At 42.0% G+C, this 15,978-nt stretch overlaps 1 protein-coding gene across 1 annotated transcript in view; it reads right to left on the bottom strand.

The window, feature by feature from the left end:
• The window catches only part of MAPK12 (mitogen-activated protein kinase 12), a 45,489-nt gene that overhangs the window by 18,492 nt on the left and 11,019 nt on the right, over positions 1-15,978 (bottom strand). The window contains exons 3-4 of the mRNA XM_081878092.1: positions 13,463-13,521; positions 9,116-9,227 (exon numbers count right to left, since the gene is read on the bottom strand). Coding sequence (XP_081734218.1) covers positions 9,116-9,227; positions 13,463-13,521 — 171 coding nt within the window. The remainder of the gene's footprint in view (positions 1-9,115; positions 9,228-13,462; positions 13,522-15,978) is intronic.

Genomic DNA, 15,978 nt, shown 5'->3' with positions numbered 1-15,978 from the left:
GCACAACTAACTCCAAGTATGATATCTATTTGCCGCAAACAGATGCCCTTCTTCTATATAGAATAGAATAGAATAGAATAGAATAGAATAGAATAGAATAGAATCATAGAGTTGGAAGAGACCACAAGGGCCATCGAGTCCAACCCCCTGCCAAGCAGGAAACACCATCAGAGCACTCCTGACATATGGTTGTCAAGCCTCTGCTTAAAGACCTCCAAAGAAGGAGACTCCACCACACTCCTTGGCAGCAAATTCCACTGTTGAACAGCTCTTACTGTCAGGAAGTTCTTCCTAATGTTTAGGTGGAATCTTTTTTCTTGTAGTTTGGAACCATTGCTCCGTGTCCGCTTCTCTGGAGCAGCAGAAAACAACCGTTCTCGCTCCTCTATGTGACATCCATATCAACGGAGACAGGAAACCACGACCTTCCAAATTAGCACTGTTTAAAAAGCCAATGGCTTCCTGGGACTATGCAAATAGGTTTACTCCAAGAGATGGACTCAAACCAACTTTGGTCCTCTCTTGGCTTTTTAAGCTCAAGTGTGTCATCCAAATTCTGGATCACGGTTAAGGTTCTCCTTCAGCACAAGCTTTCATCACAGGACAAACCGTGGCTACAGCCCATAGCTGAGGAGATACCTTAACAAAGATCCCAAGTTAAGCCAAACTTTACAAGTGAACGCAACCACTGTTTCTCTCTCAGTTGGGGACTGAATCTGGCTGGTGGATAGATGGTACTTAACTCCTGTAATATTGGCAAAGCTATTATCATAATAGTGATAATTTATGTTGGAAATGTAAAGAAAAAGAAGGTACTTTTTATCATATGTAGTGGACCTGCCCCAAGGTGAAAGACTTCTGGGAGAAGATTTATAATGAATTGGGGGGGGGGGAGTTGAAATACACATTTATTAAGAAACCAGAGGCCTTTCTTCTTGGAATAACAGGTTTGGAATTGCCCAAGAAAGATGTTAGACTGTTTTTGTATGCCACAACTGCAGCTAGAATTTTGTTAGCTAAGAATGGGAAAACACAAGAAGTCCCAACAGTGGAGGAATGGCAGATGAAGATGATGGACTTTTCGGAGCTAGCCGACCTGACTGGAAGAGTCCGTGACCAGAAGGAGGAGGACTGGATGAAATTCAAAGATTATTTAGTTAAATATGTTAAGATAATTTAATTGGAAAAAATTACAAATACCAGATAGGCTTAGGATTTAAATATGTAATGTTAGAGAATAACAGGTTTAAAGTTAAAATGGAAAGAAAGAAAGATGTTACGTGATTAAGTTAATTTTATGAGAAAATTGGTTTTGGAAAACTGTTACAATGATATACACTGAAATTCAGCCAGGGGGATTTGAGGAAGTCACTTAATAGTGTTACTAAGATTGGATTAAGTACAATTAAGATGTAAGTTTGTTTGTTTAAATTTTGGAAAATCAATAAAAAAAATTGAAAGAAAAAAGAGAATCTGGCTGGTGGACTGGTGCCTTACCTTCCCCACCCCCCCATGGGCCAACTTTTGCAGGTGGGGGGGCACACATCATGATGTCATACAACCACTTTCATTTGCCCCATCCCCCATCCTAGTGAGGTTTGGAGGGTAGCAACAAGAGAATGGACATTTTCTGCGGTGGCTCCCCAATTGTGGAATCCTCTCCCCAAAGAGGCTCGCATGGCGCCATCATTACATGTCTTTAGGTGCCAGGCAAAAACATTCCTCTTTACCTAGCCCTATGGCTATAATCTATGGCCTCGGAAAGTGTGGGAGAAGAGGACTGTTATTGTAACGACTATTTTATTATTAGGTTGTCTGTCAGTATGGTTTTTATTATGTTTTTATCATTGATGTTCTGTAATGTGTTTTTAATGTTGGGATCTCTTGATAAAGGGTAGTATCTTAACTGAAATAATAAATAACAACAACAACAACAACAACAACAATAATTTATTATTTATACCCCACCCATCTGGCTGGGTTTCCCTAGCCCCTCTGGGCGGCTCCCAACAGAAGATTAACAATGATAATAAAAAAGCGATAAAACATCAAACATTAAAAACTTCCCTAAACAGGGCTACCTTCAGATGTCTTCTAAAAGTCAGATAGCTGCTTATTTCCTTGACATCTGATGGGAGGGCGTTCCACAGGGCAGGCGCCACTACTGAGAAGGCCCACTGCCTGGTTCCCTGTAACCTCACTTTTTGCAGGGAGGGAACCACCAGGAGGCCCTCCGAGCTGGACCTCAGGTGAACGATGGGGGTGGAGACGCTCCTTCAGATATACTTCAGGTAAATAACAACAGCAACAACAAACAACAATAATAACAATAGTGCAGGAAACGACACAGGTCTTTGCAGATGATGTTGATCAGCTGGTTGTCAGTGCTACCAAAGCCCTGTGCCTTCGCAAATCCTACAGTGATTGGCAGCACAAGCACACCATATATCAGCTGAAAAGTGGCACCTGCACTTTTACCTGCCCCATACCTGACCTCATATACAATGGATAGACTAAGCAGACCAGAGAAAAATACAATAAATGGGAGAGACTATCGGTGAGAGTTTCTGTAACATACTTCTCTGCCTGGAAAATTTTTCTGGTTTTGCCTTACAGATGGCTGTCGATGCAGCTTGCAATTACTGCTCAGTGTGTCCCCCCCACACACATTCAGCCATGTCTATCTTAATATTTCTTTCTTTGAGGCTCTTGTCCGGGGCCTAGGCAAACCTCTAAGGTTCTAATAAGGGCGTATGTCCCGAACTTATAAAAGAGACCTTTTGTAGCAGCAGCAGCAGAAGAAAAATCTTATCACGGGCTCATGGAGTCATATAGCAGGAGAGAGTTGCAGAGGAAATACTTCTAAGTAATTGGAGTATCCTAATGGCCTAAGAAGAAACAGGAAAAAATAGGAATTTCCTGCCAGCTGCCAACTCCCTCTTCTGAGAAACAAATGCGTTCCAATTAGGGTGCACCTTCTCCTAAATATCCCTGTTATGCAGAACTAATAAAACACATCTGCACTCAGTGAATATACCCAGAGAAAGTTCTGTCTATAATCCTAAATGCATTTATTTGCAAGGAAGTTAATTCTACCTAAGCCCAGAAGCACTTATTTTTGAATAAAAGTTTAGCTTGGACTTTTAAGCATTAGACCTCAAAATCAAAAAAATGCAAGCCAATTTGAAACGAGTGAGGACTGCTTGGGCACCAATCCACAACTCTCTTGTCGATTTGAAGGTGAATATTCTTAAGGAGTCCAAGCTCTGTGTGCCACGTTCAAACCAAGAACTGCACTTCGGAGTGAGAGTTGCGGGTTACTGCTGAAGAAAGCCTCACTCATTTCATTTCGAAGTAGAGGCTCTTCAACTCCCCCAGAGTTTTGCACAGTTAAGAAAGTTCATGTGAGAAAAAGATTCCTATTCCTCCCTTCCCCATCTACACCAAAACCTGGTCCAAAACCTGAACAACATGGGATGGGGTATATTAATGGGGACTGCTGGGGAAGGGGGAAATTGCTCAAAAATGGGCTTGGATCCTAAGGTAAGTTAAACTGAAGGATGTTCATGGAAGGAAAGTTTCTTGGGCATTCCTCCCCACTGCAAACTATTCCACATTGTTCAGGCAAGGTCCCCAGCATCTCCAGAGCCTTGTAGAAGGATTCACTGGTAAAAACAAAAAGGTAAAGGACCCCTGGACAGTTAAGTCCAGTCAAAGGCGATGATGGGGTTGCGGCACTCATCTTGCTTTCAGGCCAAGAGAGCCAGCGATTGTCCACAGACAGCTTTCCAGGTCCCGTGGCCAGCAGGGCTAAACCGCTTCTGGCACAACATGATGGAAACCAGAGTGCTCGGAAATGCCATTTACCTTCCCGCCGCAGCGGTACCTATTTATCTACTTGCACTGGTGTGCTTTCAAACTGCTAGGTTGGCAGGAGCTGGGACAGAGCAACAGGAGATCACCCTGTTGCGGGGATTCGAACCGCCGACCTTCTGATCGGCAACCCCAAGAGGCTCAATGGTTTAGATCACAGTGCCACCCGCAAATGGGAAGGAGGCAATGGGGAACTTTCCTTCCATGTGCTTCCTTAACTTAGGTTACAAGCCAATATCCATGAGATAGAAGTGCAGAGGAAACAGTTTGACAGAGAGAGGCTATACTGCTTTGCTATTCTTACCAAGAACACAGGACCCGCATTTGGGACTCACTCACACAGAGAAGCAGCGATGTAAATTGCCGCTTTAAATGCTCTTGTTTTGTGCATGGTGGTTTGGGCTGTTTCCAGGAGGGGTATGCAAACTAGGCCTGAGATAAGAAGCAACTGCATGCAATCAAAAGCAGCATGCAAGTTGATAAGCCTCCCGCAAAATCATGTCAAAACCGAAATGCACACGCAGCATTTTGAGCTAAACAATAGCTTAAAGGTGAACCAAGGACAGTGTGAAGTGGGCTTTGTGTGATTGCTGCTCAGGCACAGAAATGTCCCTCAAGGTATCTAATCTCCTTACTGATTTCCCCCCCAAGATAACTATGTTTGTTTAGGTTGAACACAAAACCAGACAACAGTTTGGACATTTAATGATGTGTGTGGAAAGCAAGGAACCAATGGCTACATTACAAGCTCACTGTGCCTCTATGTGAAGTAGATTTAATAAGTCACTGACATGTAAGTCTATACAGAAAACATCTGGATCAGCGAGAGTGGAACTGGAAGTAGCGTTTGTACTGGTCACGTTTCACTGCTCTGATGTGGTGCAAATACAGTGGTGCCTCGCAAGACGAAATTAATTCGTTCCGCGAGTCTCTTCGTCTTGCGAAGCACCCCTATTAGCAGCTTAGCGCTATTAGCAGCTTAGCGGCTATTAGCGGCTTAGAAAAAGGGGGGGGAGGAAAAAAACTCGCAAGACTCGCAAGACGCTTTCGTCTTGCGAAGCAAGCCCATAGGGAAATTCGTCTTGCGAAGCACCTCAAAAGACGGAAAACCCTTTCGTCTAGCGAGTTTTTAGTCTTGCGAGGCATTCGTCTTGCGGGGCACCACTGTATTCCCAATAAAACTAAATGCAGTACAAAAGTGTTAAAAGCTAGACGTTAAGAGTTAACATCTCTTAGTTGCGAATTGCGTCCTGAGGACTTTGTCTATTCTGTTAGTCATGAAAAGTAGAGGACCTTTCTTTTCCTTTTCATGTGCAAGGTTGTTTGACATGTTTTGCACAACTGCACAATTATGTGCTTCTTCTACTCCATTTAGCACATTCTGCGTAGATCCAAGATACATTTAGAATTCAAATGGAGATAGTGGCTAGACTTGTACTCGTGATCTACACCAAACAAGGAAACAAATATTTTGGTAAGAGACAGGCCGCTATAGGGTTTTCATCAGAGGATGAATAACTTGCCCTATGAACAATGAAGGCAATCATTTCTATTGCAGGTATCTGAAGATGTGTGCATGCACACGAAAGCTCATACCAATAACAAACTTAGTTGGTCTCTAAGGTGCTACTGAAGGAATTTTTTTCGACTACGGCAGACCAACATGGCTACCTAACTGTAACTATTTCTATTGCAGGGTATAGAAGAATTGTGGCAACCAGACAAACTATTTATTTCCCCTTTCCTTATAGTGATTCCTTCGTCTCTGATGCCTCACTGAAACTGAAATGCTTAAAAAATATGTATTCTAGGCTGCCTGAATAACTTTATCTTCTCGCTGCTTTTCTGCCTTCATTTCTTACTGAGATAAAGGGCCAGTTGAGACAAACGTGAGAGACTGTGTGAGGCAGAGAAACTGCATTGCATTTTCTCACCCACCAGGCAAGAGTGTCCTGCCTCCGAACCCATTGTGTAAGGCCCTAATAGCATGGCTGATTCCTAGACAGCACCTTTTTAAAAAAGAAAGAAAGAAAAGCAAGAGAAACAGCAGAAGAGAAATAGGCAAATAAACAGTAAAACACAGTGCATAGAATTGCACTAGCTGTGCAATTCTATATGTAGCTATCTACTCATATGTAAGTTCCATTAAGTTCAACAGTGCTTACTCTCAGCTAATTAAATACAAAGGATGCAGGTGGCGCTGTGGTCTAAACCACTGAGCCTCTTGGGCTTGCTGATCAGAAGGTCAGCGGTTCAAATCCCCACAACAGGGTGAGCTCCCATTGCTCTGCCCCAGCTCCTGCCAACCTAGCAGTTTGAAAGCATGCCAGTGCAAGTAGATAAATAGGTACCACTGTGGCACGAAGGTAAACGGTGTTTCTGTACCCTCTAGCTTCCGTCACGGTGTCCCGTTGTGCCAGAAGTGGTTTAGTCCTGCTGGCCACATGACCCGGAAAGTTGTCTGAAGACAAACACCGGCTCCCTTGGCCTGAAAGCAAGATGAGCGCCGCAACCCCATAGTCTCCTTTGACTGGACTTAGCCATCGAGAGGTCCTTTACCTTTTTAAATTAAATACAGGACTGCAGTCTAAATCTGGACTCAGAAGTTCTAAGTTGGATTCAAAGTACTGAATATGCCTGTTATGTACTGAAGTTCTCACCCTGGGCCAGCAGGGGGATACTGTAGATAGTTATGCAAATGAAGGATCGAAAGTGACGTTCAGTGATTGGACAGTTTTAGAAAGTTGCAACAGTTACAATTGTTCTGGAGCTCTATATAAGCAGGCTGACTGAGCTCCTCAGTTCAGTTCTGTTCCAGCTTACAAATAAAGAGCTGCTTTGGAGAAATCGCTGTGTCGTCTGCTATGTCAACCCACAACTTAACAATACCAACAGTCCAACAAAACTAAGGGATATATCTGATCACAAGATACACTTTATTCTTAATCCTTCACTCTTGTCATTTCCATCTAGCAGGCAAACTACAGATTTCTCTTTGTTGTCTTTTTTACATGGTTTTTTTTTTAAAAGGAATCCATTTGTCATTAATATTAACACCCCATTTCCTCTCTTTTGGCATGCCCTTTTCACTCAGTTATTCAAACTTTGAGGGCCAGCTCTCTTGCTCTCAGGATGGATACAAATACAACAGTAAGAACCCTGGGTTTTAGCCAATAAATCTAGGTCAAGATGCAGTCTGCAATCACATTGCACTTACGCCGAGACCTTTTTTTCCTGAAGCAGGCCATGGTAATAAGATCAGACAGCATGTGTTTTAAAGCGGGCCCTGCCCTTTCACAATGGAATCAAAAGTCAGGAATAATATAACATTTCTGTCAAGCGGGGAGGAGCGAGCCAAGTCATTCAATAGTGCCCATGACCAACCTCTAAAAGAAACAGTTGAGGAAGAATAAAGACTAAATTCAGAGACGTGGGTAGTGCTGTGGGTTAAACCACAGAGCCTAGGACTTGCCGATCAGAAGGTTGGCGGTTCGAATCCCCGCGACGGGGTGAGGTCCCGTTGCTCGGTCCCTGCTCCTGCCAACCTAGCAGTTCGAAAGCACATCAAAGTGCAACTAGATAAATAGGTACCGCTCTGGTGGGAAGGTAAATGGCGTTTCTGTGCACTGCTCTGGTTTGCCAGAAGCAGCTTAGTCATGCTGGCCACATGACCCGGAAGCTGTACGCTGGCTCCCTCAGACAATAAAGCAAGATGAGTGCCGCAAACCCCAGAGTCATCCACGACTGGACCTAATGGTCAGGGGTCCCTTTACCTTTAAGGACTAAATTCATTCCTGTGCTATGTCTTCCAAACAGCTGATGGGTGAACATGGAATTTATTTTATGGGGCCACACTCATACAGCTCTAGGTACCCATCTGTTAGCGGTCCATATTCAGAAGCCTGTCTCCACAGCCGAACTGCAGTAACTGTAATTCTAAGGAAAGAAGTACAGTTTAAATTTGATGCTCCAAACCTGCATGTCAAATCAGTAGGTTGGCATGAGAGACAGGGTCTCTTCTGTGGTGCCTCTCTAGATTGTGGAACCCTTTCCCTATTGGGCTGTAAAAGGCCCAACATTATAAGCTTTTTAAAAAATGCATTTGTTTCAGGTTGCCTTAAGATCTTATAGTGATGCTGGCTTAAGTTACCGAGCCTGAGTGCTATGTCTTAATTACTGGAGTCTAAGCAGCTGTTTTCGTCGTGATATGTTGTTGTTTTAAAATGGCTTGCTTTTAAGAGCATTTCATGCCTTACTACAGTTCTGTCAGCTGTCTGGGGAAGACTATGCTCTAAAAGAGGACCTATAAATATGTCTAGAAATAAATATGAGGGAAACTTGCTCACCGATTCAAATGTAACACTATTGCATGAGCATTAGGTAGATTCCCGCTCAACTAGGGCTTGCAGACCAAACCCTGAATCCCCCCCGCATTTGCAATCCTGGCTAGTTAGTACTAGTTCAGATGTGACACTATACCAGCCTCTCCCCCCGACCAGAGTCCCATCAGCTAGTCAGCATGGCCAATGTTCAGAGCTGATGGTAGCTATAGTCTAGTGCAGGCACCCCCAAACTCGGCCCTCCAGCTGTTTTCCCATCATCCCTGAACACTGGTCCTGTTAGCTAGGGATGATGGGAGTTGTAGTCCCAAAACAGCTGGAGGGTCGAGTTTGGGGGTGTCTGGTCTAGTGATATCTGAAGGGAAATAGATTGGGAAGTGTTGTGTATTGAGTCAAAGGATTTTATATCTGTATTATTATTGTCTGTATTTGCATTAGGGTAAAGTAACTGCCTTTTGGTTCCAGAGGGTACAGCTACTATTGGTTCATTTAAGCTGCTGTATTTGGATCCTCTGTCTTATTGGTTTCCTCCAAAAGGCAGGACTGTGATTGCCTAATATTGTTCCCTCCAAAATTGTATCCTTTCTAGCTGGTTCCCTGTCCCTATAAATGTAGCTCTCCCCTCCATCAGGCCCCAGTCTTGTTGCTATAATAAAGAAGTGTTACTAGAGAACTGTCTCCAGCATATTATGTCAAGAGAGCTGAAATCACAAACCCCACGTCACAACAGGAAGAATGCGCTACACCATAGCTAAAGAGACCATGAAAGGAATTGGCAATTTGTGTGTGAAGGAGCTTGCAGCACAATCCCAATTTCCAAACCACAAGATTTTAGGAAAAGTCCAGCGTATAAAACAAACAAAAATGGAGGGGGGGGGAATGAGGGGGAAGAGAGATCTAACCTTTAGGCCCTTTAACATTTGATAGACCAGGAACTGGATTCTGTCTTCAGTTAGTTTCTCATGCTTCATTATTTTACTCAAGTCTGTTCCCATAAACGGCATGACAAGGTAGCTAAAAAAAAGAAAGAAATCATTTTGCTTGACAAAACAACACACCAATTCAAATAAAAACATTAATATTACAAAACAATCATTTCTGAGAATTACTTAGGTGCTATTTTGCAAGCTTGTGTTTAAGGCAAGATTTATTTAACCAAACACCGCAATCAGTTTATGCTTTCAAAAAACGACTGTAAACATGCCACTTGCAGTCAAGCAAGAAATACTGACTGGTAGTTAATGCCATTAGTTGCCAGACACAATTTTATGCTAGTCATTAAATGATAAAACTGGATTGATTCAATATAATTATAAGGGCTTCCATAATGCTTTGGATCAATATCTCTCTTAGCTTTAGATCTCACACTGACTTGCAACCTACAACTATAGATGTTTACTAAATTTCACTGAATTTAATGGCACTTACTCAATAATAAACATGTATAAAATGATGCGATGGCAGTGCCTTAGGCTGTGATGGAAATTCCACCCTATACTCTTCAATTATTCAAGTTTCAAAGTGGAAGCAATGCAATTCATACAAAGTGACTAAATAGGCAGAATGGGAGGTGGAGAAGCCGGAACATTTCGTCTATATTTAGTGCAAAGGAAGCAAACAAAGCTGGCTCATTAATAACTCAGATACGCAAGGAACCAAGGTTAATAATCTTCAGAGTGTGTGGGTAATCTTGAATAATGAAGACATAGATGTGTGCTCACCCCGCAATTTTATTATAGCTAATTTGCTGAAAGCTCATGAATATTTCAAAGCCAATTGGAGATAGCTCGCTAATTGCTCCTAGAACACACAGGTAGTTAACGAGAGTAGCTTGCCGAAGCTGCATTCTGTGCGCAGGCTTTTAAATAAAAGCTTGGGGTTTGCACTGCTGTGCACACATTAAGAAGAAAATGGGAGAAACCTGTAGACCAGCTCATCTATGTATACCAAAAGACGAACCAGGTGTAGCCCCCATGCCACCCTGTTCTCTCTATCTGCATTATACGTAGGGCTGCCTCTGAAGATGGTTAGGAAACTTAAGCTGGCGCAGAATTCAGCGGCCAGGTTGCTCATTGGAGCAAAACGGTTTGAGCATATTATACAGATCCTGCTCTGACTGCACTGGCTACCAATTAGTTTCCGGGCCCAATTCAAAGTGCTTGTTTTGACCTATACAATGGTACCTCGGGTTACATACGCTTCAGGTTACAGACACTTCAGGTTACAGACTCCACTAACCCAGAAATAATATCTCGGGTTAAGAACTTTGCTTCAGGATGAGAACAGAAATCATGGGGGGGGGGGGCACTAGGGACGCATTGGAAGATGGCCGACAATAACATCTCTCCGACCCACACAAGGTAATTAAGAGGCTGTGATGGGAGTATGCAGCCTCCCTGCCCCCCCAAGGAGATGGGGGGGACTGACCTTGCCTGCTGTGCCCACATATACCACCCCCGAACTCGAGGGGGTGGGGGCACTAGGCAGAAAGCCCTTGTGTGGACTTTGGCTCTCCTGGACGCTGTCTCTGATTCGCGCCACTAGCTGCAGCAACTTCAAAAGAAACAATTAGAAAGAAGCAAATGCACATATTTCAAGGAAGAATGGGGAGTAAAGACTGCTAATTGAAGGGATCTCTGATAAAGAAGACGTGTCGGATAAACAGGAATATATCATGAGAAGACACACCAAGGCTTGGTATGTCGGCAACGGGACTGGATGGGGGGGGGGGACTTTCCTTTCTTTCTTTTATGTGATTAACCAATAACCCCCCCCCACAAGTCAGAAATGCCGCTTAAATGACCTAAGCTGGATGATTTAAGACTGTGTGGAGATAATTTTTAACCAAAAGCATGTTTTAAGGAGATCGTGGAAAGGACAAGAGCTTTGGGATGACGCAGTAAAAAACAGCGTCGCCATTTTGGCAAGTTCTGTCGAAAGACTTATGACTGGGAGGAGGAATGCATTTGTTTTCATACAGCGGGCGAACCTCCTCAGAGGACTAAAGAAGGCGACAGATTTGCGAAGATTAATGATGGAAAGAGTGCTTTTATTTATGGAAGTGATGATACATGGAAACCATCTCAATATGGTTATTGGACGAACGGAAAAATTCACACAGGATTACAATTTGTGTTTACCTGCTTAAGGAGATGATCAGAAGAGATCACAAAGAAAAAAAGAAAAATATATGAAAATAACAAGAGGAGATGTGGAAACAGCAAGATAGGACTGGATAGAATTGTGAACATTATTTGGACAGATTTGTGGACATTAATGCAGCAGCAAGAAGATGATTGGAATACCCTTCGGAACTTGAAATATGGGTACCCCCAAGAAAAAATTAAAATTCGGCTTTGTAATTAGGAATTTATGTGATTTGATTTGATTGGTCAGTTAATAAAAAATATTTTTTTTAAAAAAAGAACAGAAATCACGTGGCGGCAGCGCGGCAGGCCCCATTAGCTAAAGTCCTTGTACCTACAGGACCGCCTCTCCCGGTATGCCCCACGGAGGACCTTAAGGTCCATAAATAGGAACACCCTAGAGGTCCCGGGCCCTAAGAAAGTTAGATTAGCCTCAACCAGAGCCAGGGCCTTTTCAACACTGGCTCCGGCCTGGTGGAACGCTCTGTCTCATGAGACCAGGGCCCTGAAGGATCTGATTTCTTTCCGCAGGGCCTGTAAGACAGAGTTGTTCCGCCTGGCCTTTGGCTTAGAATCAGTTTGATTCCCTCCCCCTCTTTCTTTTTCCTTTCTCCTCCTGTGAAGAGCCTGCATCCTAATGTTTTAATGTATTTTAATATTGTTTTTTAAATTGTATTTTAATCAACTTGTTTTTATTATTGGTTGTTAGCTGCTCTGAGCCCGGTCTTGGCTGGGGAGGGCGGGGTATAAATAAAATTTATTACTACTACTACTATTATTATTATTATTATTATTATTAAAGTGGTGCTTCAGGTTAAGAACAGTTTCAGGTTAAGAACGGACCTCTGGAACAAATTAAGTACGTAACCAGAGGTACCACTGTAAAGCCTTAAATGGCTCAGGACCGCAATACCTCAAGGACCGTCTCTTTCCATATGAACCTACCAGGACCCTGAGATCATCTTCTGAGGCCCTCGTACGTGTGCCTCCTCCTAAAGAGGTCCGGAGGGTGGCAACATGAGAACGGGATACGTAAGTGGCAAACCCGGAAGTATTTTACTGGGTTTTGGTGCGCACGCATGCACAGAAGCGGTCCTCCGGTTGCGAAAACCTCGGGATCCAGCTGGACCTCCGGAATGGATCCTGTCTGCAACCTGAGGCACCACTGTAATGTAGTGGAGCTGAAATTCCTCTACCAGCTGCAATAGCAGACAGAAGTAACATACTTCCACTTATTCAAAGTAAGCTTTACTCTTACAGACGAAGGTGATGGAATATATGGAATTGGCTGAGATGACTGGCAGAATCCGGGACCAAGGAGAAGAGTCGGTGGAAGAAGATTGGAAAAAATTTAAAGTATATCTTCAAAAATATTGTAAAATTAAGGATTGTTAGAAAGATGCTGGAAAAATATATGGTTTTGGTAGAAATGATATAAAGGATTAAGTAAAAATGAATTGATGAAATTGATGAAAGAGAGAATGTAAAATAATAATATATTAAGACAAATTATTAAGTTAAAAACAAGGTTGGAAGGATTTGCTGATATAACAATTTGAACTAGAATACAAAAATGGGAGGTGTGAGGAGGTCAAGGAAATAAGTAAAGGAAGAAAGTTAAGTTAAGGTTTAATCTGTTTTTTCCCCCCCCTTTTTCAATGATTCTATTTTTTCATTGTATTTTTTTCTGTTTTTTGTATTTTTCTTTTTTCTTTTTGTAATTCTCAAATTCTGAATAAATATTATTAAAAAACAACAACAATGTAAGCTTTACTCTTGACTTGTGAAAAACTCCAATATACTTTTTAATGTACAAATCAGGTCGCTAACACACCTTACGAGTCCTTAACATGACAAATGTTAGTACATACTTGCGTGGAAAGGTAGTTGCCATGGTGCTCCTGCTAATGCAGAAATCAGGCCTAGCTGTTTTTACTTAAGGAAGACAGTAATTCTACAGATACACTTTAAAGCAAATTAAGTCAGAATCGAGCTTTTATATCACAGTGACTGCCAAAGGGCCACAAAGGAACCAGTCCTCTTGGAAATAATATACAAATATTTATATATCATCCAAACTTTTCAAGAGAATTGTAAACTTACAAGTCATTAAATTTATCCAGGGACACATCTGGTGTGAAGACATCTAGTAGTCCAATCACCTATGAAAGGGGGAGGGGAATAATTAAAAACCCTGGCATTTAACAATCACAAAAAAGGGATGGATGAGAAGGTACAACAGCAACAATACCACCCTATACAAGTTATTATTCGCAAGAGAAACGCTGAAATAAATGGTGTCACAGTGGTACCTTGGTTCTCAAACGCCTTGGTACTCAAACAACTTGGAACCCAAACACTGCAAACCCGGCCGTAAGTGTTCCGGTTTGCGAACTCTTTTTGGAAGCCGAATGTGCTCCGTTTTGAGTGTTAACTTCCGATCTGAGAGCCACACTTTCGATTTGAGTGCCACACTTCCGTTTTGAGTGTTACACTGAGGTCTGTCTGTTTTTGCTATTTATTTTGTGTTCTTGTTTTTGCAGCTCTTTTTTTGTGTGTGACTGTGTGGAACCCAGTTCAGCTACTGATTGATTGATTGACTGTGTGTGTGACTGCAGTACATTGTTTATTTATTTCATTTTATGGATCAATGGTCTCATTAGATAGTAAAATTCATGTTAAATGGCTGTTTTGGGGTTGTTTTTAAAGGTCTGGAACGGATTAATCCACTTTGCATTACTTTCTATGGGAAAGCGCGCCTTGGTTTTGGAACGCTTTGGTTTTGGAATGGACTTCCGGAACGGATTAAGTTTGAGAACCAAGGTACCACTGTATATCAGTAATTCTATATGTAACAGATATAGAGGGCTGGATTCCAACAACCCAGAACAAGTTGTGATTGCAGAATGGAGGTTTCTACCGCCTCACCATAGTTCCCCAACAATCTGAGGCTTGAGGGGCTCTCAAGACTAGTGTGGTAGAAGCATAGGATATGTTTGGTTTAGTATTATGTGAGCAAGTCTCATGCTTTTCAGTTGCTGCTTCCCTTCTCCTCTCTGATGTAGTTATGAGACCGATGGGAGACTTTCAATTTGTTCCAACGCAGATAAGCCACAGTTATGGTTAACTACAGTTTACTGAAACAAATAAACTTCAAATTGTGATTTATGAAGCTGGCTTCTTTCAAGAAACTGTAATTAAGATGAACCACAATTCAGGGTTTGAGTATAACACTAAAATTGTGGTTAATTGAAAACGAAAGCAAAAACCGCCAGTCTCCCCCTTGCAGAATCACTGCTGGAGGAGATGAGAACGAACAACTGCAAGGCTCATTCATGTAGTACTAAATGGTTTAGCACTTTAGCCAAACCAGGACACTATAACCCACGATCTCTGATTATTTCGATCCATTACATAGCTGGTGAAGGTGGGAAGAGAAAGAAAACTGTACTTCACTGAAGAGGCACAGTAAAAACACCCGCTTTTCCTAAAATGAAACTGCTGCATTTGAGAGCTAGCGCTCGCGCTCTCTCTCTCTCTCTTGTTTACTATTGCTTGACAAGCTTATCTGAAAACCAACGCACTATATTTTTATACAGCAAATGTATTTTGAAGCAAGATGTGTTATGTCAACTGCACTCTCAGATTCTGAATGAACTGAAACATAATGAGGGCATCTCTCTGATGTTTTACGGATCTCATCTTTTGATGTTATGCATCAAAAACCACAGATCAGTGAAGCCAAGTTGCCTTGGCAGACATGGAATATCATCAATAGTTTTTGCCTTACCAAAACCACCCCAACTTGCATCTTTTAAATTTCACAACATGTTGCATTTCTACAGTGCTGCTTACAAAAACATTTAGAGTTATCTGTATTGCCTTAATTTGTATGGCACTGTATGCATCACTACAACCACTTATTTCAAATTCTCTTGACCTCAGCAATCCAATTATATAGTCACTCTTACTCCAAAATAGCTCTTTCATTGGCTGCAATTTTCATTCCGTTAGTCAGCAGAATGATCGTAAATTTTCTTGCCACGTCCCCATTTCCTGTTGACTCTGTCTACAGGAATCCTAGAAAACCTATTCCATGTTGATATCAAGAGCAAATAGGATTATAATGATGAGTCTCAGTATCCCCATTCATGTGGTTTATCCTGCTCAATCACAGACGCTGTTTGCTAGCAATAATCCCTAAGGGTCACTATTTTTGCTGTGGTTCTTTTTCCCCCTCAGCTAGTATCTCTTTTTTCCAAGATCTGCCCAGGTTGCTGCTTTTCCAGTGTATAATCCAATTCATTTCTTTACCGGAAACAGTGTTTATTAACAATTTTAGCAGAGTTTGGGGTTTTTTGTAACAGTGTGGTATTCTCATTGTTGTTTTGAGCACAAACATTTGCATTATACATTTAAATAATCCTGGGAAATGTAGCTTCTAAGAGTTGTTAGGAGACCCTTGTTTCCCTCACAGAGCTCTGATTTCCAAATTCATTTGGCAATCAATTCCTCTTTCCAGGAAACTCCAATAATAATAATTTTTATTATTATTATTTCTTGTGCCCTGCCCATCTGACACTCTGGGTGGCTTCCAATGAACCAAAAACCATAATAAA

The sequence above is a fragment of the Podarcis erhardii genome (assembly GCF_964252035.2).
Source record: "Podarcis erhardii genome assembly, chromosome: 10".
NCBI lineage: Eukaryota > Metazoa > Chordata > Lepidosauria > Squamata > Lacertidae > Podarcis > Podarcis erhardii.
Note: the sequence above shows the minus strand (reverse complement) of the source record. Positions and strands in the feature narration are given on the sequence as shown.